Here is a 25,661-nt window from a genome sequence, read left to right as displayed (position 1 = left end):
ATACAGTGGTTGAGGGAAAAGTATTGCTCCTGAAGTGTTTGGCTCAGACCTTTCACAGGGCATTTTACTTCTAAAGCATTCTTCATAGTTAGTAGCTATTTTCAATAACAGAATTAGGTTGTTGGACTGTTTTTTTTAAAAAGAACAAACATCATCTACGCCAGACATAGCACATTCTCAAGTATTACACACTTGCAACATGATAAATGTTAATTATGCATTAGAATAAATACAGTCTATTTTGTCTGCTAATTCATACAACTCCAGGGTCCAGCAAAGATTAGCATGTAAAGTTTTGCCATAAAGAAGAGAAAACATATAATTCTGAAAACAGATTACAATATATGTGACAGCTTGATGGAAGAGTTTGAGTTTATCTTTACCTGATAAATTCTAAATGGGATGTATCGAAATCCATTATCTTCTGGAGGATACTCCATGAGTTTTCGATTTATTGCCCAAAACTGCTCAAATTTATCTGTGAAGGTAAAATTAGACTTTGTCAATATCAGTAACATTTTTTTCAGCCTAAAGAGGTAGATGAAACAACTGGAACAACATGCAAACTTTTCTTACAGAAGTTTAACTTGTAGGAATTTATTTTTCCCACATTCCTCTTCCCTATTTAGCCCAAAGCCAAAGGTAGGTCATCTGCATTCTCCTACGAAAACAGTGATGTGGTGATTTATTGAACTGAAAGAGAAAGCAACTTTAACTCATATCTTATCTCCCATTGTTAAGGAAATATTGGGCTATAAATTATAGATTTCATTACCTCAAGTAACCTGTTTTTCCACTCCCTGCTGGTAGTGGTCCATACTGTCTCACAGTCTGCTAAAAACAATTAAATGTTTTTAGTTGTAACTGAACAATGGGTGTAAAGTATAGAGAAACTAAAGCAAGAGAAATACTTCTTGAGTGGCTTGCATTTGGCTATGTAGATCTTAAAATAATCTGCAACAATGCATGATATGGTCAGAAAATACACTGCCAGATTTGTGACACAACCTGAAAATAAAAGCTTATGCTTGAAACACATTTTTGTTATTATCCAAGTAAGTAGGGTAAATAGCCTGCACACTATTTCATGCTGTTCAGACATTAAAAAACTGAATAGTTTATTACATTTAAAATGTACTAATGACAGCACAGGTCTAAGAGTAATAAAGGCTTTTATACATGCAAATCAATTATTCAAATTAAGCAAATAACTAACACCAGAAGAGACAGAAAGGAATACAAAGAGCTAAGATGAATAAAGCTGCTGCTAGCCTTACTGGAGAAGACATCTTTAGAAGGGGAAGAGCAAGGGATCAATTTCTTCATAGGCCCTAACTCTCCAAGGCACCAAACACAGCTCTGTTCCTGCAGAAGGAACACAATCTCCAATTTTCCCCTCCTTGGCACAATGTTCAGCCAAGTCCCAAAAAGCTGGGCTCTTACAAAATATACCATTACCCATTCAGCCCCAGTGAATTAAGGTAAAATTCAGAAATGTATTCACAGGACAAAGATTCTTCCTGCTTCCAAAAGTGCCGATTACACTTAAAGCAATTGCAGAAAATGAGTCAGATTTGCTTCACTCCAGCATACAGCACAGATGCCTGTCAGTACACTAAAAGGCACAGGTTAGTATCTACTGCAGGATTTATAATGCATTGCTTTTCCTGACTGAATGCAACACAAGGCAGGAATTTCCAAGAAACTGTGAACAAACTCCAGCCAGGTATGCTGTAGGATACTTATCTCAAAAGCACTTCCACACCCTTGTTTCCTGATTAGCAGTAAGTGCCTCTTGACAGGCACTTACCTGAGCTACAGTGAGCACCACCAGGCAGGCACCTGCCCAGCATGAGGAGCTGCCTGGATGCAGGATGTTGCCCCATAATTCACTGGGCTGGGAATGACAGTGACAGCCCTGGAGCAGACTGTAATCAAACAATCCCACATATGGGAACCCCAGTCTAGAGAGTCAGGGATTTACTCTTAAAATGTCCAACACAAAGGATGACTGCCACCTCCTCAGGAACTCTTTCAGAGGGAAGGTGAAAATTCAGCACGCTTCCTTTATCCTTGAAGGAAGTACTCAGAATAGCTTGCAGCTTTCACTACAGATATGTAAACAGGCATTCCACAGTAGGCACTGATAGATTTATACTTCAATTACCACTTCTAACTCACTTGAGAAAACTGTTAGGGTGATACACAAAACAAAACAATGCAAACCTACTTAAGCTAGTGAGCTTCAGCAGACTTAAATAAGGAATCTCCATATTTGGAGACATCCTACTTGAACAGAAATAAAACAAACATTAACTTGATTTACTTGTTTAATGCTCACACTACAGTAATTAGGAAATTGGGTGAACAGTTTACTGTTCTCAAAATTCACCAGAAATGAGAAACACATCTTATGTATCAGGTGAAAAAAATTATGAACAAATAAAAGACTTATATCAGAAGATTAAGTATATTGACCCTTGTGGTCTGCAAATATGGCAAACAAGGAAGGCTCTGAATGACAAAAAAGGTTAAACAGTGGTAATGTGCAGTTTGCTCACTTCTGCTCTGCATTCCTGCTTCCTCACCTGTCACAAAATATCCAGGAAACCAGGTAATCTTGAGGCAGTAAAATTTTAAAAAATTATATCACTCAGATTTTTCTCTGAACATTTAGGCAGTGCTTAAGATACTCTGTTGTTCAAAGTTCTAATAGTTTCTGTAGTTTCCAAATGTAACAGCGATAGATCTGCAACAGTTGAATTATGAACTTGTTGCATTGTGTAATCAACCATGTTCTGTCAATCCACCTGATATCCCAGGAGTTTTAGCTAGACATAATGGAGTCAGGTATCTTAAGACCTCCACCGCGTACAGCACTCTCTGAAGACCTCTGAACAAATTCCTCCTCACAACCTTATATTGCTGTTCCCCAAATATCTTTCAGTGATACAGTATTTTCACCACAGGAAACAGAGTTGGGTGTAAGAAAACTACGACAAATTTTTAAAGCAAGCAGGAGAAAAAAAAGCTATCCACTTTGCATACTGATATGTATGACCTGGCAAGAGCTTTTATTAGCAGAGCCTTGGCTGAGTGCCAGAATCCTAAAGCTCCAAAAGTACAAAATTCAAAAGTGACTGCTTTTCACAGAATCCTTAAGACTCAAAGCTTAACATAAATAAACAAAACCACTGACAAATATCCAACCCAATCTCCTTAAAAAACTAAGTGAAAGGATTCTTCCTTCTCTCATTTTTATGTATCAGTATCCCCTATTTTTGCAAAGTCTCAAGGAAGCTATCAGTGCTACAATGAGCTATAAGAACTAATTAGTTTAGTGGCTAGACAGGATGAAGACAGAAGATGCGGGCTGGAAATTTAACAATCAAAACAAAACTGAGTTTTCATCAAGCCAGTAAACAAGGAAGAGTTCTCTACCTATCAGCAAAAGCACTTTACACACTTGTCTCCCTCCCTCGTACAAAGCTTATGCATGACATCTAAACCACCGTAACAGTCAAATCTGATTGTGTTTTTCACAGTCCATCTGTTTTTAAGAAAGTGCTTGCTTGAAGTGTTAGAGTTTCTGTATTAGCAAAAACAGTACTTGCAAAAGGCAGATGTCCCTATCTGAATAACAATATTTAAAGTAATGACAATAAGATTTGAACAGAAGTGAGATCCGTGACAGTGTAAGTTTCATATGACTCCACTAATCATATTTTTCAAACAAGAGATAATGATTGCTACATAAATTTACCTAAAAGGAAATATAAAAACTTCTCCATGTATTTTATGAATAATCAAATAATTGAGAAATGTGGCTAATATTTATAACTATTCATTGCTTAGAAATGAATGCCCAAAAGCCAGCCAGACATTAGCCTTTAGTACTACAGAGATACACAGAATCTAAGGAGAGCTTTGAAAATAATCTATTTACGTATTTAGAAAAAGTGTGAATTGGCAAAAATACAAAGACTTAATGTCACCTGTGAGAATAGTTTCAGTACACAAATTCATTAAGCAAAAAAGTAAACTCAAACATAAATTTATCAATACAGTATGCCACATTATGCATGTAGGGTTCAGAAACCCATCAGTAAAATTATTCATGCCTTTAAAGTACCCATTAAAACTGTTGAAAAAATCACTGACACAGGAAAACACTGAGAATTGTTGTTTTTTCCATTAAACCAGACTGGAGATCCTTTAGCAGGTACTGAAATTAATCCAAATTTATACCTTGTTATGTTAAAAAGATTTTTGTAATCCCATCATACTTTATTGCTAATAGACAACAACCATTGAACCCCCTACTATTGAGCAGTGTTAACTAAGGCTTAGTCCAAGCTAAGGGATAAAAGGCTGGGGTCCCTTTTGCACCTGGGTCTCAGCCTGAAATGTTCTTCAGGCAACCAAAAAAATTAGTTTCACTCATACTAGCCTCTTACAGTCATTTTCTGAAACTCAAGTGCTGTCACACTTCAAACAACTTGAAATTTCACATGGATCTCTAAGTTAGACATGTCTCCTTCACCCACATGAGGCTACAACAGGATGGATCACTGAGAGGGTAAAGGGCACTGCTCAAGTGCTCACCATCAACATGTGCATTGCACTGCAGCACAGCTTTAAACCTGCATACACAAACAATCCAGGCAATTATCACAGAATGGAAAAATACATCTACAAGTACCTTGCAATGAAAAACCCTGGTAAGAGCATGTAGACAGATAAAATGAAATAACCACTGCAGTGTAGTAGGCAAAAGAATTTTAAAAACCCACTAATCTTTAACCTTATCAACAAAAATATCATAATAGTAAGGAATTACTTTGTTTCTATGTTTGACAGTGATAAAACTGCTATCAGAGATTATCAGACTCTAGGGTTGGACATATTTCAAGAAGGTTGTTGAGAGGGTTTATAAAACAGAAAGAATTAATACAGAAACAATGGAAAGACTTGAAATTTAGAAACTAAATACTAATTCGTGGCTCTTGTATTTCAGCATCTTTTTAGAAAGATGAAGAAGTGAACAAACTGGTGTAGCCCTTGGGGTAGCACACATGCACAATTTCATCCAGACTACTCATGGTTTCTTCTTAAAACTATTTATTGGAATAAATTGAACAGAACACTTGAAATTAAATTTTCTGTGCAAAAAGCTCTGTGCAAGCAATACCAACTCACAGCTTGCACACAACTATGTTCAATACTGAAGTTTAAAAACCACAAAACTTGTCCATTCTCAGAGGTTCGCCACTATCTAACATATGAACCATGGAATTACTTTGGCAGAACCAAACCTAGCACTAGGAGACCAAAGACTGATGTACAAGAACTGATGTACAAGAATGACAGAAAAACTTTAGTTTGGAAGTGCCTTTGGAAGTCAAGCTTTGGAATAATGTTTTTTTTTACCCTGCCCCAAAAGAGCTGCCCACCCAAAGTTAAATTAGTTTGCTCTAGGCCTTGCCTAGTGAAGTTTGACTGTCTCTGTGGATTTCCACTCAACCACTTTCACTCCAGCACACCTCACCCTCCCTTCCCCATGTACCATCAGATTTCCTGCTGTTCTAACTAGTATCTGTTTTTCATTTGGTAATTGCCCATCTCCACTGCCAGTGGAGACAAGAGTGAGAAGAGTCTGACTCCATCTGCTCTAGGGGCTTTCCTTTCAGGTAAAGCTTGTATTAAATCCACCTTCAGCTTCCTCATCTTCAGCCTTAACAAGGCAGTTTCCCCATTCTCTAATACAGTATACGGTCCAGCCCCTAAGAATTTTACCAGCACTCAGCTGGATTCTTTTCTGTTTGCCCACATTTCTTTTGTCCTGGGGTCCCAAGAGAACACGGCACTTCCAGTACAACTTTACAAATGCTGAGCCAACCAGAGGGCACAAGGGCTTGAGTAGCACACCACATGACAGGCTTTCTACTCAGTTTCTTGTTCACATTACCCACTTCCAGAAAGCTGCTTTCCAGAAAGCAGTTCCTAGACTGCCACAACATATGAGCTTTTTCCTGTCCCTGATGCAGGACTTGTGTGTCAGCTCTGGGAGGCTCCAGCCCATCATGACCCCTCTGAATGGCAGATCTGCCCTCCAATCCACCAACTGCTCCCACCAACTTTTCCTTTCAGTCACAGATAATCTCACTAAAGGTTAATCTGTCACACGCATATAATCAAACTAGGGTAGGGTACAGAGAGCTGCAGCTTAAAGTCAAGGATACAAGGAGTTTTTCCTTAATGTTAAAGCAAGCATATTTTCTACTGACACATGCTTTAACAAGCATGCTTTTAACTGGGGTAGCCAAAATGAATTCCTCTCAAAATTTAGCATAAATACTACTTCCACATTGTTCCCAGGAAGACTGACTCTTCATGCATACATAATTCTGCTCACTGGTATTTCATACCAATTTTATAACAAGTTAAGTTCTTGTGTGGTATGCCTCAAGGATGAAGGAGCTTTTGTTGATCAAATAAATATTAACACTTTCATACAACTTTAAAACCAATTTCTGTGCTATTCAGAAATATTATTTACAGCTGATTACTTTAATTTCCCAGCTATTTGAAGACTTGTCTCTAAATTACTTAGTTTACCTAAACTCACCATTCATATTCTTGTTCTATAAAAGCACTGATAACTATCTATATCTAACTAACATATATATAACTATATAGAACTACAACTATCAAGGACAGCCTTTTTGAGAGCGCAGCCTGAAGTACTGGCATTATTAAGATACTTATTTTTCTCTTCCATTTTACACATCGCCAGAGTTAAAATATTCTTGCTCTTAAACACCTAGTTTAATCTGGCATTTTGAAAGACCATAGTATATAATACAAATCTACCACTGAAAAGGGAACACAAGTTTACTAAACTTTTCAGACTATATTCATGTGTCACTATCAGATATGGAGAGACGGGGCCTTAGAACAGTTTTGACTTAATGTAGCAGAAGCCACAGAAATATGTGAAAATACTCTTCATGTCACAGATAGCAAAGTAACAATATTCAACGTAAGAGAACATTTTGAAGACTGTACAAGAAAGAAGTATGTCATTCTTCAGATTATTTATCAGACCAAAAAGGCATTTTCTGCCTGTTTTCTTACAGTGTACAAGGAAGCTATACCTTACCAACATTCTTTTCACTTACTAAACATACTCACAAACCAGAAGTTTTCGCTTTAAATACACTGTTTCCTTAACACCACCTCCCTTCATTTCTAGGTTACCAGTTTATCTGGAAAAGGTTTAGGCAAAGAAAGTACAGTAATTTAACGAATACAAGCCGCACCATTTTGACCTAAATTTTGGTGGAAACCTGGAAGTGCGGCTAATTTATTAACAAAAATGTTATATCGGCCCTTACCTGGTACCGTGCCGGTCCTGTCCCGAGCCAAAACGGTTTGAAATCCATGGTTTCCCGGTGTTCTGACAATGAACCAATCAGAGAACAGCTTATTGCCTGCCTGTGGATGACGGCTTTACTGAGGGGCAGGGGGTGAGTTATCGGGGTGAGTTCCCTCGGCGCATTCTCTCAGCAGTTTGATAAAAGTGTGTGATATTTCTCTGTACTTTTTAAAGTGTTTTCAGTCTTGTGCAGCTGCGCGGCTGGCTGGGCTCGCACGGAGAGAGCGGTGGGGGGGGCACTCGGCTCGCAAGGAGAGGGGTGGGGGAGGCGCTCAGCTCGCATGGAGAGGGGTGGGGGAGGCGCTCGCCTGCGCGGCTGAGTGGGGTGGCTGTGCCAGCACAGAGATGCAGCTCCGCTCGGAGCTCGGCCGCTCGGCTGAGCTGCTGTTTAAAGGCAAGGCGGATCCTTTGGGAATGCTCGCAAAATGACCACACTATTGTTCGTGTCTTTTTCGGCTTGTAAATAAAGGGTACGCTGCCGCAGCTATTGTCTGTGTCTTTTTTCACTTGGAAATAATGTTTCCGAGGTCAGCAGTAAGCCAGTAAGCCCCAGCGATCCGCGATTGTGTTACTAAATGACGACTTTGTGAAAGTTCACCGCGAACGAAAGTGCGGCTAATATTTGGGTGTGGCTTTTTCATTGACAAAGACATCAACGTTGCCGACACACCGGATATGCGGCTTATACTCCGTGCGGCTTGTATTCGTGAAATTACTGTAATCAAGATGGATGACTACTTTCTTTTATTCAAGTAAGAAAATGCTCACATCCTACAAAATGTAACCTTTCTCTATAGTAAAAAAGCAGGTGATCTTAGAAGTACTGTCAGTTAAACCAAAAAGAAATCTCTGATGACAAACAAGTATAACCCATTTCTGAAATACATAACTCATAGGTTGTATAGGAATTAAGCAGCAGAGCTTGTTACAGACTTTCCTGAGTAAGTCACAGGGAAAAGGACTTCTGACAATTTTATGCAACCTCCAGATCTCTGCTCCATGTCTAGGAGAGCCTTGGAATTTTTATTTCTTCATGTCTAATTATGGTCTCTATATATACATGAAAACAGGGCAGCATAACACCATGTAACTTTCTAACCCACTTTGCTTTCCCTGAACTATGCTTTTTCTAAAAGAAAGCTTTTAAGTTAAGGAACCTTTATAATAATGCATATTAATAGTTTCAGGAGTTTACAAGCAGAAAGTAACTTAGAATGATTTCAAATTGCAAAACAAGAAGCCCTCAACTAAAGAAATTTAAATTTAAAAATGAAGTCGTTTTTTAGAGAAAGTTGACTCCAAGTTTTAGTTAGACTACACACATTTTTCAGGAAATGACTTATTTTGAGAGCAAGGGGAGGAAGAAAAGCAGAAGGCAGCAAAAAGAGACCTCAAAGTTTGCTCCTTCAGAGTGCAATGGTTTTTATTAGGCACATGACCATCTAACACCAGAGGGTGAAAATGCTAGAAAAACTATCTCTACCTTGTCTCTAAGCAACCTCCTCTCGTGGCAGACACTTCAGCAGGATTGTTTACCTTTTGCTTTCCTTCCTTCTCTGCCTTCATATAGTTCTTGCCCTCCTTTGAGACCCACTGGTTCTCACTGGCGTCAGACAGAACAGACCTGTTCTGCCCTCCTGTTTGAGAGCAGAGAAGAGAAGGCCTATGGGGGAATGCAGGCTGCCATCAATTTTCCACCTTTGTGCCACAGCAAAGGGCAGCTATTCAAGTACACACCAGGCCAGCACAGAGGAGTAACAGAGCCAAAAGCAGTTTCAGGGGATGATAGTTTAGACTCACAATACTGCATCCATATGAGTAGAACATTGGCTTAGTCATTTGTGCAGAAAGGGTAACAATCCCATAAACACTGCAGAACTAACAGTGAGGTCTAGGTCACAATCCATTACCAGAAAAACCACCACAACTAACCAAACCCCAAACAAAACCCACTGCTATGGAAAAAAAACCAAAAACACCCCCAGAAAGGCCTGCTCTGATGCAGCTGACTCATTCTGCAGGTCTAGCCTGCTCAAAGCCAGACCCTGCTCAACACCAAACCAGCACTGGGCTGACTTTGTGCAGGGCTGAACCGGTCTAAATCTAATCCCCTCAGTTCCATGGTATCAGCAACACCAATGTTTGGTATGTGCCATGCTAGCTTAACTCCAGAATAAGCAGGTACTGATGCTAATTATAAGGCAACTTGATGAATTTTGGGAAACTTTTAACTAAGGAAGCCCAGGAAGATTACAATTCAGTTTTTAAAATCACTTTTAACCAATACACTAATTTTCAAAGTTCAAATTAATTATTTAATTTTTCTTCACAGTTAACCAAATCTCCAAAGATTGAACATGGAAAGAAATTCCCATTTTGGTAGCAATATGGGGAAGAAGTAAACAAGATAGCTTTGTGATTTAAAAACTAGCAACTTTTTTATTCATTCCGCTGAGAAACTCCAGAACATTTTCTAAGCAAATTTCAAATGAAAAGTTGAGATCACAGAGATTTTGTTCAGCTACTAAAGCATGTTCACCATGAGGTAAAGGACAGCATTGCTTCCACCAGTTCTCTATGAAGAGGGGAAATACACCCAAACCTGGGTGACCTGAGTGGGTCAAGTGTACACAGCACAAGAAAAGCTGTAAGACACTTCCTTTTTTACAATTTGAACATTTCTAAACAGAAATGTGACAACTGAGAACAAACACAACTTCTGCCTCTCAAAAACCCAAGAACAATTTAGATAAATTTTGTAACTAAATGCAAGACAAACACAGCCTGATTCAGTCAGTAAGGCAAGAAAGAGATCAGATGCATTAACAGATAAAGTACTGTATATTCTGGATGCTTGCAGGATTTTTCTCCTCTAATAAGAACAATTCAATATGGCCACTTAACTTTTTGTAAGCCCTACAGCATGAATGAGCATTGCATTCTTTTTCCATAATATTTTCAGTAAAATAATGACTTCATTATATTTTATAATATATAAAAGAAACCTTAAAATAGTTAGGAGTTTTTACTGTTTATTTCTCCCACTCATGTATCAGAAATACCAAATCTAGTCATCATTGGTTATAAATGATGCCTGTGAAAATTTCAGGGTACAGTTGCCTCTGTTAGTCCACAACTGATAAAAAGCAGATGTGCTGAATCTAAATCCTCTCATTTATCAGAACCATTATATACTGAAGTTATAGATATTAATTCTTTGAACCATGCAAAAAATACAGCTCTCTCCCTGGAAACAGTTGGGATTTCATTTGTTTGATCCTGAGTCATCAGTAGGCCCATAGAGTCTTACGAGTTTCAAAGCTGAAAGCCTTTATTTTTCCACACAAAAGGCAAGAAGAAAAAAACTCACCCACTTGAAAATCCTTTTCATCCATGATAAAAATGGCCATAACACTATTAAAGCAAAAACAGTAGTAACATTTTCCATGAATTCTGACCAAAAAATTTTAACAATTCATATAAAGGAACAAAGGTCAGTATAACCACATAGTCTGCTTTTATCACTTCCCTACCACAGACAGACATCCATGGCTGGTCAAAAATTTACCTGTCTCAAAGAAGAGTTCTACCTCGGAAATATCTGGTTTATGAAGCAAAAAATTGACTGTGAAGAAAAACCACAGCACAAAATAGAAGAATATGTTTTCTTTCCTGATTTGGTATCAGATTAACATAAAACCAGAAATGGTGGGAGGAGGAATGTAAAGGTTGATATGAATAACCACCAGCTGCTACCAGCACAAGATTTTCCCACAAATTCACTATTACAGCTCTTCTCTTAAAAGTCATCTACAAGCAACTGGTAAATTTCACATATTACCTGTCCAAGTAGCTGTTTCTCAGCAGAAACATTCACACCAAATTACAAATTACTTAATAGTTATATTTCTCCAAACAAAAATGGATAGGTTTCTTTTAAAAAATGTAAATTCAGAACATGTCTTCTAAGCAATACCATCACTCATTTAAAAAAAATAACACTTCTATAATTAAGAGCTGAAGAAAATTGTTTGAAGTTGCACAGAAAAAACAGTCTACAGATGTATTTTTACTTACAAAGCAGTTATCACAAATGCTACTTTCTTTTCTTTTTTGTGGTCATTCATTGTGTTTCACAAAGTGGTTTAAAATTATTACATCTTAAACGAAAGCCTATAAAAACATATTGAAAGATACAACATGCTTAAAAAGAGTTTTCTTGGTTTCACAAGCTTTTCTTGTTTCTCTTTTATGAAGAGTTGAGAAATTAAAATTAGTATTTGAAAGTATTCAAAAGATTGCTTGAACTTCTCATTCAGGTGTCAAATTCCACAGGTGCAATTCCTCATTAAGTACAGTGAAACCTTGAAATCAACTTTGCTAGGCAACCTCTGTTCTTAACATTATAGAGCAAAACAGAAAAATTCTGCTTTCCCTACAATTGAAGATATTCTTAGACAAATAATCAACTGAAAGATACAGCCTAAGATGAGCATGAAAAAGACATGCTGTTTATCTGTCCTGTTACCTAAACATCGAGAGTATTGAGATTCTGTATCTTCTCATTAAAAGAACTTTAACTTGTACTGTTTCACTTTGCAGGTATGCACAGCCTTCCTCAAGATCTTACCACTCACATGGTAAGATCACCACTCACATGCCTCAATTTCTAACTCTCCTCCAATTAAATAAAAAATAGAAAGCAGAGTTTCTAATAACCCTTTATCTTCAAAATATACTGGAGTACCTTTAATATGGAAGGCAGTACCACTAAACAACAACGTAAAAAATTGCCAAACACTCACTAAATACACACATTAAACCAAAACTAAGTTGGAACCTTTCTGTCTAAACCAAAGGCATGGTTAAAGTCTTCTTGCATTCTAAGGTTCTTCTTTTTCATTTAATTTTTCTTATACATACATGGGAAGATGTTAAGTTTAAGTGTTCAGTATTTTTCTCTCAACATAGAATAAGCATCTTCATGCTTACAGTAAAATGCTTTCATAAAATAAATTTACTACAGATAATATAAATTATAGCTTCAGGAGATGAGAAAAACGCAATGCAAATGGCATGATCACCTATTCCAGAGCACAGTTTCTGAAATATTTACAAAAGCTTTTCAACTTAAAGGATTCTAAGAACCTTAACACTGAATACACTACAAACAGAAGTTTTATTTTGCAGTGTAACATTGATTCATACCATCTGTGCAAAGTAAGACAGTAATTAAAGATCTTGTTCTGAATAATTTTGCTGACTTTTTCAAGTCAGTACTTATTATGCAAAAGTCCTTGTGAAAGCCATAAAGCAATTTAAAAAATGGCAAAGAGAAAAGAGAAATTATTAAATCTACTGGACAACTTTTTTTACAGTTTACCTGTATTGTTTATCAATCCATAAGCATTAACTAGATGAGACAATCTCCTATGTACAGTCCAAGATAGTTAATACTTAATACTTACACCCCAGGTGTCTCCCAAATAAAGGCCATCATTTGCAGAGAAGTACACTAGACAATAATTACCTATTTTGATTTGTTGCTGGTTTTGGTTTGTTAAAACAGAGTCATGACCCAATCTAATTCCTTGAATAACTCAAGGCACATTTGAATTATCACCAAAATGATGACTTTAATTTAAAAAACCCAAACCATCAATGCTTCTCGTGACACTAGACAAAAATTCTGCAGAACAATGATATTTTACATCTCATGCAATAACTGAAATTTTAAGAAATCATTTATTAGCTTGTTCAATCTGAATATAATTAATACTTGATGTGTAGTATTTACCGTTCTGTAATCCCATCCACAATTGCTTATGATCCTTCTTTTGCATTTCATTGATGACTTGACTTTTGTGCTTTAAAGCATCTGCCTCTTTTATACAAGCCATAAAATGAGCTTCAATCACATCCTTAGAATGGCAATGTAGAAGATCCTTTTCCGGAAAATTCTACAAAGAGAAATGACAGATCAAAAAATAAATGCATTGCATACCTCATATGATGAAGAATAAATGATAATTTTAAGTAGGCATATATTTATGCAAAAGAAGCACACTGGTTCTACTTACGGAATAATGCAACAACCATTCTCTCACTCTGCTGACAAGAAACAGGTTGCAGTGAAAATGTTTCAGGAAAAATAAAATCTCAACAACTTTCTGTAAAACCAGAATTTTAACAAGTTTTCAAGCAGATACTCAATCTCAGACAATAAACAGGAGAAAATTATGAGAAGTAAGTGACAAACACCTAATTGGTTCTCTATGATATTTTATCAACCATGCAACTATGTAGCTCCTTGAAAACCAAGCAGAATCACCCACATATATGAACTATAGCATATCTGCCACTTAGAAACATTTTTCCTTAGCGATACTGGAAATCTTTATCAGTTCCAGCTTCAACTAATCCACATGACTACTGCTAGCCTGTGTGTGACTTGATTCTATATCCCTTTTATTTGGTTACATTGGTACACAGCATTCAGCACTGCAGATGCAAAACTACCACTCCTCAGGTAACTCTTAACCCTTCAATGAATGACAATGACATCTCCTAATGAATTTATTAAGGTGCTATAGTAGTATATCTTATTCAGGTGCAAAAAAGATTTCTTTGGAAATTAACTGATCAGAAGTCCAGCATTGTAGAGGTTGAGATTTTCCTTCCTCCAATTTTTCTTTTATCAACACTTACTATCACTTGCCATTTAATAGTAACACAAGCATTCACTACCATAAATCCAGTGCCTTCAGTTTTCAGTTTTAAATCCCACCTTTATTCCCTCCTCATTAATTCTATTTTCACATTTGTTTACGACCATGCTGAATGGAGCAAACCTCAGAGCCAAACCAGAGTGGCAGCATCATCAGTACTCCCCTTCCTAACAAGGGCTTGCCACATTCTTATACTTGAATTCTCATGCTATTCCAGATGCCATTTCCTCTTAACACATCAAAAACTGGCACTTTAAGAAGCTTTTGTGAAGGACTGTCAAAACCATTTTGGAAATACAAGAACATATAATGGGATATTTTTCAAAGGCTTTTACAACATAGTTAACATTCGAAGTAGGAGCAATCTGAGACTGGAAAAGAAAAACCTATCTTCACTTCCCCATATAACCCCAAGAAAAGTACTGAAGACTGCTTCAAAAACCAGAAACCCATAATATCAAAAAGAGAGTTGGGGATTGCCTTACCTGAAAGAAATTCTGAGGATTACAGTGATAGTTCCCTCCTCATTAGGTTATTGAGAAGAGTTGGAAATAAATTAATGCAATTTCATATAGTGTTTCCTCCTTATGACAGTGAGAACTCAAACTCTGGAAACTGTGGATCAAAAGGATGAGTATTTTCCAAAAACAGGGGCATAAAGAAAAGATTGCTAATATCTTTTCCAATAAAGTTTACATGGTTTGGTGTTAAACTTGCAAAAGGGAGTGCTGTTGTTAGGACTGGTGTATGTTAAGCTGACTAGAAATCTAAGGACAGAGATAAACCCAGTTTCCTATATGAGAATGGCCAATTATAAAGACAGTAAAGAGGACAGAACAAAAAGGAAAGTTCTTCTGGAGCAGACCTTGCTCCTTGTTCTGCCCTACAAAGATGATTATCTCAGCATAATTGGGCCCAAGATCACTAGGAAAATATTACTGGGATTGTTACTTGCCAATTGACATCTGCATAGGCCTCTAAAATACTTTCAGAAGTTCAATTTACTTGCTCAAATTAAAATGTAAAGTCTCGTAACCAATCCAGAAGAAACAAATGGACAGAAATAGTATACTTAAAGATCAAAAAAGTTCTTTACATGCAAGAATTCTAAGTGAGACACTGGCATCCCTCAAAACAAAGGAAGAAAACAGTGGTATATACCTAATGCCAAGTAATGTAAGAACCTAGAAATTGACTTTCATAGTTAAAAGCTGATGTTTTAGCTAAGTTTATGAAAACAACAGTTTTGTTACAACTATTTCACTACACATATGTCTAAATATTGAACTGCAGGGCCTTTTTTTGGACAGTCTTCTCTTTCTACAGGTAGACATCTTCCTGCTAACTTTCTTCCAATGAACTTCAAATTGCAGCTAATGTCAGTCCCTGGGGATCAGTTCCAGAAATCATACACAGTGTAGTCTGCAGATCTGTTTAAAACTGGTCAAAGCTAGTTAAGCTAGCGTAAAGAATCTAGACACAGTAGTAGAACCAGGTGTGGCATTATTGATTTTCCCAGTTTCTAAGGAGTAACACTATGAAAGACTGGAAAACAGTCCTGAATCTCAGTGTTCTTTTCTTTAGTAGGATTTCGTAGCACATTTCTATGAAGTACTTGAGTAGAAGCTGAAAAACCTAAACATGAAAGTGACAACTTAGAAAAAAACACTGCACATCTGCAAGACGCATATGAAACAGTTTCACCTACATGAGACTACCAACAGAAAACATAGCATAAATCCCCACTGATTTATCAATCAGGGCAGAAAATAAGTTTTATACTTAAATATAAATTATGTATGCTTGCATTTTAAAAAAAATTCTATTTGCCTTCTTTTTACCTGAAGAAATACTGATCAATCATAAATAACTTTATTCAGTTCCCTGAAGAAAGGGAAAATTCTAAACAAACTGGTAGCCAATACTGGCCATACAACTAGGAGATTTGCAAAAAGTACTAACAGATGACACAAGTAGCTTTAATGCAATACTCTTACTGGTGGTGCCTTACTCCCTCTGTGTCCTGCATCTTTGAAAGAACAGTTAATAAGGGTTGATCCTGATTTTCTCAGAAAGTTCAAAGAGTTCTGTTTTTTATTTTCACGTACCAGTAGACCATTGCAGTATGAACTGGTCACAAAGAAACAGGTATCATCTGTACAGACGAGCACTAAATGACCTCTCGCATAAAACTGTACCAAAAACATCACAGGCAATTTCAACAGTCTGGTTTCATAACTCCATTGCACCCATATTTACCAATCAGTTCTTGTTCACAAAACATCTGCTTATCCTGTGGCAATCTACTTGCATTAGACTACATTTACAGAAAAAAAGGTATTAAAAACCACAGGGAATGTAACCACTGACAGGGGGTTCATCAATGTATTTGTATTTAGTTACCGTCAGTGATCTTTTCTTTAAGTAGACTGATGAAAAAAAAAACATTCATACTTCTGGCTTCCACAGTGTCTCCTACGAGTTCCACAATTTATCCACTTGCTACAAAGAATAGTACTTCCCTCCCATTCCACCTGACCCAATCTTCACCTAAAAAAACACAAAGATGATGACCGTCTCTCCTCCTATACAGCAGGTCATGGGTGGAGAGGAAGGCACCAGCAGACAATGGGTTCAGCAGAAACCTAGCACTACCCCTGGCACACAAGATTTCCTCTCCTCCAACAGTGCTACTATTTCCAGAGTAGTTCACCACTTCTTACCTACTGCCCAAAATCTGGAGATGTGGTTACCACACTGAGAACGTGAATAGTGTTCAACAGGCCAGAGAGTAAGGTGAGATGATTTTACCAGGAAGAGATAGAATTTCCCTACTTCCTGTAAAGCCACACCTGGATAACAAAAGCAACTTCCCAGGCTACAGACTCTCATGATTCTCAGACCCCAGTATGCTGTTCAGCCTCATCCTTCTGCAACTATTTAATGCAACCCTTTTTCAACTTTACAAGATACAATGCATGTAATTTTATTGCATACCAGAAGTGTAAATTAACAAACTGTTTCTTCAATGCAAAAACCAATGCATGTTTATGATTTGGTCTGCGTACATAACACAGGAGGACATCTATTAACTTGAAAGCTTCTGTTGAACAGAAATAAACCTTTTCCATGTTTTTAACTTCAAACAAAGAAACCTATAGAGGGAGTTTGACTTTTAAAATGAAGTTGAAAAACATTTTTTTACAGATGTGTGAGCTATCTGTTGTTGACTGCATGCATTGGTAGAAGAAAGAAGACAGCCACTACAACAAAAGTTAAATCCATAAAATCTAATGCTGTTTAATTAAGCCAAATAAAAGTTACGAGTCTTTGAAGAATAAATACACAGAAATGAAAAGAATACTCCTGTTAAAAATCCCACATCTAAACTACTCAGCTGTAGTTTATGAAAAACTCTTCAATATTTATGTAATATATGAAAAACTCTTCAATATTTTGACATACTTTGATATCTTTCAGTTATGTTTTGACTTATGGATTTAGAGGGGTTTTATTTAAAGAAACTTTCAGATTACATCAAAATGGGAAGAGAGATTATGCAGGTGCTAACTCTGCAGTATTACATTAGTAAATTACATCAACTTTTAAAATAAAACTGCCTTAGCAGTTAATTATTTCTGCTGATCTTTAATGTACAGTTTTGAGAAAAACTAAAAGTAGCCGATCTTTAGGCAAGCAGCAACAGAATGACATTAAAGTCAAATTTATGTTGCTGATTAAAAAGCACTGTGATGCTGCAACTTAATTTTCAAGATGCCTCTACTTTGAGATGGCAACATCCCCACATTGCCACTGTTAATAACCCAGAGCTCTCAGAACATAACAATTAAACCATGGTTTATGAAACTAGATGCCCTACATTTTCTTCAGGACATTCTGGAAGTTTCCTCATCCCAGGTCTCTGACATTTATCAGACAAGTGTAGCAATTACAATGTTTTCAAAAACATCTCCAACTTCAGATCCATTAAGTCAGTCATTTTAGAAGTTTCAACATGTGGAAATACATAAGAATGTATGGTTCCAGTGTATGCTTCCAAAAATCATCAATTACTGTTGGAAAAAGCTTTTCTAACACACCTTTGAGAATTGTTTCAATAAAAATGTTCAACACAAGTGTTTCCCAATACGTTTTTCATTGCACTCGAATCTCCCATGCACTAAAGTCAAGCCTATTAATGTACCATTGTCCTTCAGATCAGTTTTCCTAATGCATTGTTTCTTTTACAATGGAGAATTAACATTTTTAAGTTAAATATCATGATTTGTAGTTGTGCTTTTGACTTCAAAACACACCTGGAATTATTGTCTCAACACATTTTACAGTATGCAAGAATCCTGCACCACAGCTAATCTTGTTCAAGTTGCTCAGAATGCTGATAAAAGATCAGTAGTGCTATGAAGTCATACCTAATAGGTCTACAATGCATAATGCCTCTCCTGTGACTAAGCTGTCACAAGACCAAATTAATTTCACTCAGTTCTGTAAAAGGGATCAACATTAAGTACAACAGCATTCCCTGATTCCAAAGATTTCTACAGCATCTCATATCCTGTGCCTAAAAGGACGAGCACTTGTCAATCTACAGTCAGCTCAAGCCAATTAAATTAAAAATATTACAGGAAGTTCTGCTATCGTAAGCCTCATAGCTTGAGAAACAATTTTGGATTTTGACATTATAACAGAATACAATAGAATAATTTTCTACAGAAAGTCCAGTAAAAGTGCACACAATCTCATGGAAAATAGCTGCAGATTTACAGAAGCCTTTAAATGCTTCCTAACAATGGATATTCTCCCTTTCAAATCACACCATTCAGATGTTTTATAAAACAGTTATGAAACCTTTTTGTTATGCAGTCTGATGCTCACTTGCTCTTAAAAAAGGTTCTATATCAATTTACCTTGAAATGCACTGTGATGCTCCAAGGAAGGGCTGTATTTGATGCATGGAGATCAAAGAGTAAACCAATTGGGTAATGCCTAAAAATGACAAGGTATTAATTTAATATAGAAGCCATGCTTTTAATTCTACACATCACAGTTAACATACCTGCATTCACAAACACACACAAAAAATAGCTGTTTGACTCCCACAATCAGCATTCTTTATTGCTTACTTGCAGGCAAGTTTAGACTCTGAGAGGCAGAATCAAGTCCGGAATGTACATGTTCAATATCTAAACCTGTGGTCTCCAAGCTGCACCCACAAAACACTGCTACTTTTGCAACAGCTTTAAGTGGCCTACAGCTGCTTTGCAGAACTTTCCAAAACAGTACTTTTATTTAAAAAGCACCAGACCAGGAATAGCTGGTCTGACAGAAAAGCACACATGCTTTCAGATGCTTGAGTGTCCTGGGTTTATACCACACTGATCCCGACATGCTTTCCTTCTGCCACATGCCTGATAGATCAAGGCAGAGAATAAGTAGAAGAGTGAAAAAATGACGTATCTGTAAAAGGGCTGAAAGATGATAGATCAAGATCAACTCAGTATCTTTACTATTAAATCAAGAAGAATGAAAACGGAGGAAAAATTAATTGGAGTTTTGTATTTCAATGGTAGTCTAGATTAAAGGAGTCACACAAAAAAGCTTGCTTCTGACAAATACTCACTTCTGTCTCATAGCTTTGTCTCCTTTAAATTCATTAGAATATACAGCCCCCAGCAGTATATGGAACATATATCACACATAAAAAACTTCCACAGACACTGTAAAAAAACCCTCTTTGTTCAGTTTTCTCACACACAGACATTGGTAAGATTTTTGATAAAGTGTTGGGTTTTTTTTTTTTTTACATTCAGCATACTGAGACTCATTCTCTTATCTTTCAAAAATCATAACCCAAAAAGCCTTATTAGTTTTTCATCCACCAAAGAGACAAACACATGGTGAACCGTAAAGTCAGTAGTTTCACTGAATTCAATGTGACAGATCACAAGTCGCAGACCCGAGCACGTACGTAAGTTCTGAAAGTCCCAAGAGCATTAACCGAGAGTGTTGCTTTAACAGCACCTGTGCCAAGCCATTTTCCAGATCGGTGAAACTCTCACACAACGGTGCTTTAGCACCCTCTACAGGTGAGCCACCCCAAAGCTAAGACAAATTCACCACAACAGCAAAATAAAAACCAAAATACTACCACAATTCCTGAGCTTACCTGAGAATAAAGAGGATGAATATCCAGATTTATCCTGATTCACTGCTAATGCTCAAGTTTTTACCATGAAGATTTTTTACTAACTGCCAATCATGTCCTAAATACTTAGCATGGATTCAGCAAGAATTCCATGAAACAGCAGTTTTCCAGATGAGTTAAGTAACAAAACTCAGATTGATAATTAGATGAACACAAATTTTCAACGTGGACAATGACTTCCAGTTATTTTCAATTTATACAACAAAACAGATAAGTAAGAAAAAGAAAGCCACAACAAAAAACCCATACAAAAACTTGCGTATCTGGTCTTAGCCTACATCTGTATTTTCTAATCAGTTAAGATTACAAAGTGAAATTCATGTAATCAAATTTCTTTGATCAGTAAAATCCCTGTGCTTTGCAGAGTTAATAGATGCCTGATCAAATGGTGCTCTGACCTTTTGTCTTCTGCTAATTTATGAACAGGAAGGATAAAGCATCCATCCAGTTGGTACTAGAGAGCCACCTATAGAAATACCAGGGCTAAAACACAACCCACAAAAAAAAGGACAAAATCTCCACTGAAAGTCTCATGCAAGTGCTCAGACAGGATGGAAACAAGCCACAGGTGTCATCCACTAGCATCTGCTCAAGAAACTACTCCAGAATAAAGTGGCATCACTCAGGGAGGGCTCCTGAGAAAGGCTCTCCAGGTTTCAGGCGGCCAGGAGAGCATGGACCTCTCTTGAGGGTTGGAGCAAGCAGAGGAAATGTCTTTGCCTAGAGGAGGTGCACATTAGTGAGGAGCTATGTCAGCAAGCTAAGGAGCTGCAGGAAGTCAAGGGGCTGCACAGCAACAGGGAAGAGATAGAGATTAATGGCATCTTCAACAAGATCTCACAGAGCTGAGAATCTGGGAGAGAAAGTGCCAGCAGTCATTGGAGTGGTCAGTGGGGACTCACAGGATGGGGAGGATCAGAGTTGTGTGAACTCTGGTGTTGAGGAATCCATTCAGTGCCAAGAGTGTGCAGCTGCAGAGGGAGCTGCAGGTTGAGCTCTGGTGCTGACTCTTTGCACAGGAAAGGGCATGGGGACCTATGGCCCTGCCATATGCCTGGACACTCAGGGACACGGCAGGAGCCAGTGACACAGAGGAAAAGCCCCACACTATCACACAGTGAGGGTATAAAAGCCCAGGGGTTCCTTGGTTTGGGGTCCCTGCTCAGGGGCACCAGTTCAAGCTGCTATTCTGTTGTTACACCATGACTAAAATCTTTTAAGGATCCAGATGCCTGAGGCTGTGCTATGGGAAACTGCTATGGAGGGTCGGGCGGGTAAGGAAACCTTGTCTATGTGGGTGTGGGGTGTGTAGGGAATCAAGCAAGGCACCCATTGGCTCCCTGGAGCCGCCTGCTGCAAAGGGACCTCAATCCCAGCTCAGCTGGTCCAAGGGTGTGACTGCCAGAGCAGCTCCTGGATGGACAGACACAAAAGTTTCCTTAACCTCTGGCCAAGAGAGGTTCTCTAACCACTGGCAGTGCATCAGATAAGAGGCCGGAAGTTCTGAGGAAGCATCAGAGCTGTTTGAACAACATGTCCACAGCCAGAAGAAGTAGTCATAGCACTAGGAGACTCCATCCTACAGGGGACCTCGCCCAAACTGCCAACTTTACTTGTTAATCTGCAGAGGTTTGCTGCTTGTTAAAAAGTTGCAGACTGGGAAGGTTGTCCTCGGTGTGGGACTTATTCAGTCCTTGCCACATGGGCACAAATTTTAAGTGCTGCAACAGAACCCCTGAGAGTGTCAAAAGTGACTCTAAGTTCTAGGGAAAAGGAGGCATGTCCACAATTTTGCCATTTAAAGGAGACAGGTTCAGAGAGGTGTCTGCAGGTCAGGAACTGGTTGTGCAGCTGGTGCAACAAGGACTTACTTGGCTTTTACGGACCTTTATAGAATACTCTTTGGGAATAATAGACTGCTAGGAGATATGGAATTCACCTAAGTCAGACAAAAGTATCTTTGCCTTAAGGTTGCCAGCCTGGTGAGAGCTTTAGACTATAAACAACAGAAGTGTAAATAACCCACAGATAAATAGAAATTAATGGACATGGGTGGATAGCAAGTGGTCAAAGTCATAAAAGAAGGTAGAAGAGAGTCCACCACAAGTATCTAGATAAGTGCACGTAGCTTGGGAAACAAGCAGGAAAAACTAGAGTTGCACATGCACATTACTGGGAGAGTGTTGGGCTACCTGAGCTACAAGTGAGATTGCTTGCACAACTGGAATACTGCTGTGGAAGGACAGACATAAGCTGCTTAGTGAAGGCAGGCAGGGCAGATGAGGACAGAGGGTTGCCTTCCATGTCAGGGAGCAGCTTAGATGTACGAAACTTAATAGGACAGACAACAGGTTGGTTGAGTTCTTGTGGTTCAGGAACAGAGGAGGGAGTAGTAAGAGCAACAGATCATGCAATCCAGGTGAGAAAATAGATAAAGCCTTCTTTAAACAAATCAGAAAGAATCTACATGACAGACCCTGGCTCCTGCTAATCTCTCACAACTTCTGGAAAAGCAACACAGTGGGACACAAGTAGTTAAGATTTCTTGATACAGACACTGCATCAACCAGAGATAACCCAAAGTTGAATCTGTTACTTATCTGTTAAGACAAAAAAGTTGTGATAATCAGAGGCAGCTTTAGATGCAGTGACCATGAAATGGCAGAGTTAAAAGTCCTGGAGAAAGGACAATAAGTAGAATACAGACTTTTGACTTAATTTTTCATTTCCTCCTGGTACCCCCACACAGTTCAGGCTCAGCCATATCAGGTGCATCACCGGACAACAACACTTTCAGTCCTTCACCTGCAACCAGAGCACTGAACCTATGCTGCAGTCACAGAAATGCAGGTGTAGAAGGAACGTTCCTCCTGTTGCAAGAAGTCAAACTCCCAGCTCTTCCAAATCTTGGGAGATTGTTTCCAATCCAGTAATCACAGTCTTTGTCTGCGTCTCCTTCAGTGTGGTTGTAGGTTTAATCTACAGTAGTTGCAGGATGGTCTGAGGTTTGATCCATTTCCTTCTGTAGTCTCTAATGCTGCACAGTCTGATAATCTCTTCCTCCTTACCTTGGTGACACAGACCCTTCCCCAGCACACAAGTCCTGCAAGCAAAGAATCTATCTTCCCCTGTCCCAACACTCTCAGCAAGACAAAGATCTCAGGCCCATGTAACTAGAGGCCTGGAGAGCTTCATTCTCCTTTAAGAACTTGACCCATGTGCTGCAGAGCCCGAAGTTGAAACTATGTTTCAGACTTCCTCCAAAATCTCACCAGAAAATGCAAGAGCTGCATCTGAACAGATATAGACTTCATCCCAACTAGGTATGAAATTGCACATACTGTAAGCAATAAGACCTCACAGTGCAAAGTAAATAATTAGAATAAACAATATTATTAACAAGTTCTATTTGAGTCTGAATGCACAAGTCATAGAGAGAGAATATGTTTAACCTTTTTAGCTATCAACTACTAGCGCAATCTAATTTTCAGGTCTTGTGTTTGGGTCTTCGCCAGAAGAAGCTTCAGCTCTTTATGGGATTATTATTCTCCTAAAATACTGGTTTACAAATAGTACTTTCCATAGAAAAGCAGTTCCACCAAAATCAGAGGAGCTGTTCCTGGCAGAATAGTTTTTCTAAAAGGTAAGAGCCTTAATCAGCAGATCATCATTACACTATTTTTTTCACTTAAGTTTAGAATTACAAGCTACATTTTTTATTCTATACCTATATTGACAGGTTTTTTTTTTTTTAATTCTAGTTTAAACATCACAGTATTTGAAAACTTACAGATAATATGGATCTATTTTCGGTTGAAATACAAAGCCTCTCTTTCCTTTCTTGTTACAACTTCAGTGAAAACTAGTTTTCTCCCAATATTTACCTGGGATTATGAGCACACTGGGATAAATGCAGTTCCTTGCTGCTTATTTAGGTAGTATCCATGACTCAACGTTACTATGGCACATAAGACGGCATTTCTTGTTAAATTCCACATAATTTATTTAGATGTCCAATGCTGGTTTTGCCAGTCAGTTGTAATAAAAATTTAAAGAGATCATTTTTATGGGTTTCTATTTACATATTTTCGATGTTTACACTAGGCTGTTCTCAAAGAAACAAAAGACTAGACAAGATCTACTGCATCACCAAATCCACAGGGACTCCATGATGTGATGCTTGCTAATCACAAGACAATCCAGTTTCAGCAAGATTTAAAAAAATCACTAGATTTTTTTTTTCCTATGATGATACAAGAAATAAAAAGAGATAAAAATCTCTTCATCATTCAAAATACTAAATACCTTCCCTCTGGAGGGCTGGTGCTATCTATACAGAACTAGCAAACACTGCAGCTCTCAAAATATTTTCTTTAGAAAACTCTATAACAGAAGTAGAAAACCTGATGAAAAGTATTTATGAACATTTTAATTACATCAAACAATATCAGTCCAAGTCCCTAACCTCTCAGAAAAAAAAACCCAAAACAACAAACTAAAAACCCAAAAGAATATAGTTTTAATACACTATAGGGGAAAATAAAACTAGAATCAACAGCAATTAGTCCAGTAAACTGGAACTAATTGAATTCAACAAATGCTTGCAGATCAATATTAGATTTTTACCGTGCAAGCACATATCACACCAGTGAACAGTGTAGGTTACTCATATTTTATTAATGTCATGTATATAAGCTATTTGCATTCAGACTATAGAAATATTACTGCCTATCTGTGTGACTAGACATCTTTTAGGAATGTAGAGTATGTTAAAGAAAAATTCATTTGGCAATTCTACTGCAAGCAATGGTTCTGCCAAAACCACAAGCATTCTGAATTATGGTAACAACGAGAACAAAACCAGTAAGTGCAGCACAACACCTCCGTCCTACACGTACAGTAAAAATTCAAGCAGAACAATAAAAAAATATGCTCAACATTAAACCTTCTTGCTTTTCTCCAAAAACATGCATTTCTTACCCTCCCCTTCTTTTCCCATCGTTCAAACTCAAGGGAATGATTACTTTAGGAAAACTACTGATGCTGTGCTGAACCTGGCAACTCTCTATGTTCCCAGGTTCATAAACTGCATAAAGTACAAAGTTCAATAAACTCACCATTTTAGTGGTGTACCTTCATATTCAAACCATATTTCACTAACTTCCTCTTGTCTCATAACTTTCTGAAAGTGTTTCTTCACTTTGTCTGTCACCAGTGTCAAGTAGCTTATCCTTGGCAAAAGCAACTGAAAAAAAAATTACAGAAGTTTTAA

At 37.7% G+C, this 25,661-nt stretch overlaps 1 protein-coding gene across 2 annotated transcripts in view; it reads right to left on the bottom strand.

Moving 5' to 3' along the window:
- Window positions 1–25,661, bottom strand: part of ATG5 (autophagy related 5) — a 99,491-nt gene that overhangs the window by 67,575 nt on the left and 6,255 nt on the right. For both annotated transcript variants that reach the window (XM_033056526.1, XM_033056524.1), the window contains exons 3-6: window positions 25,507–25,634; window positions 19,092–19,170; window positions 13,236–13,398; window positions 384–478 (exon numbers count right to left, since the gene is read on the bottom strand). In XM_033056526.1, coding sequence (XP_032912417.1) covers window positions 384–478; window positions 13,236–13,398; window positions 19,092–19,170; window positions 25,507–25,634 — 465 coding nt within the window. The remainder of the gene's footprint in view (window positions 1–383; window positions 479–13,235; window positions 13,399–19,091; window positions 19,171–25,506; window positions 25,635–25,661) is intronic.

Source organism: Catharus ustulatus, chromosome 3 (genome assembly GCF_009819885.2).
Source record: "Catharus ustulatus isolate bCatUst1 chromosome 3, bCatUst1.pri.v2, whole genome shotgun sequence".
NCBI lineage: Eukaryota > Metazoa > Chordata > Aves > Passeriformes > Turdidae > Catharus > Catharus ustulatus.
This window is presented reverse-complemented; position numbering and strand designations above follow the sequence as displayed.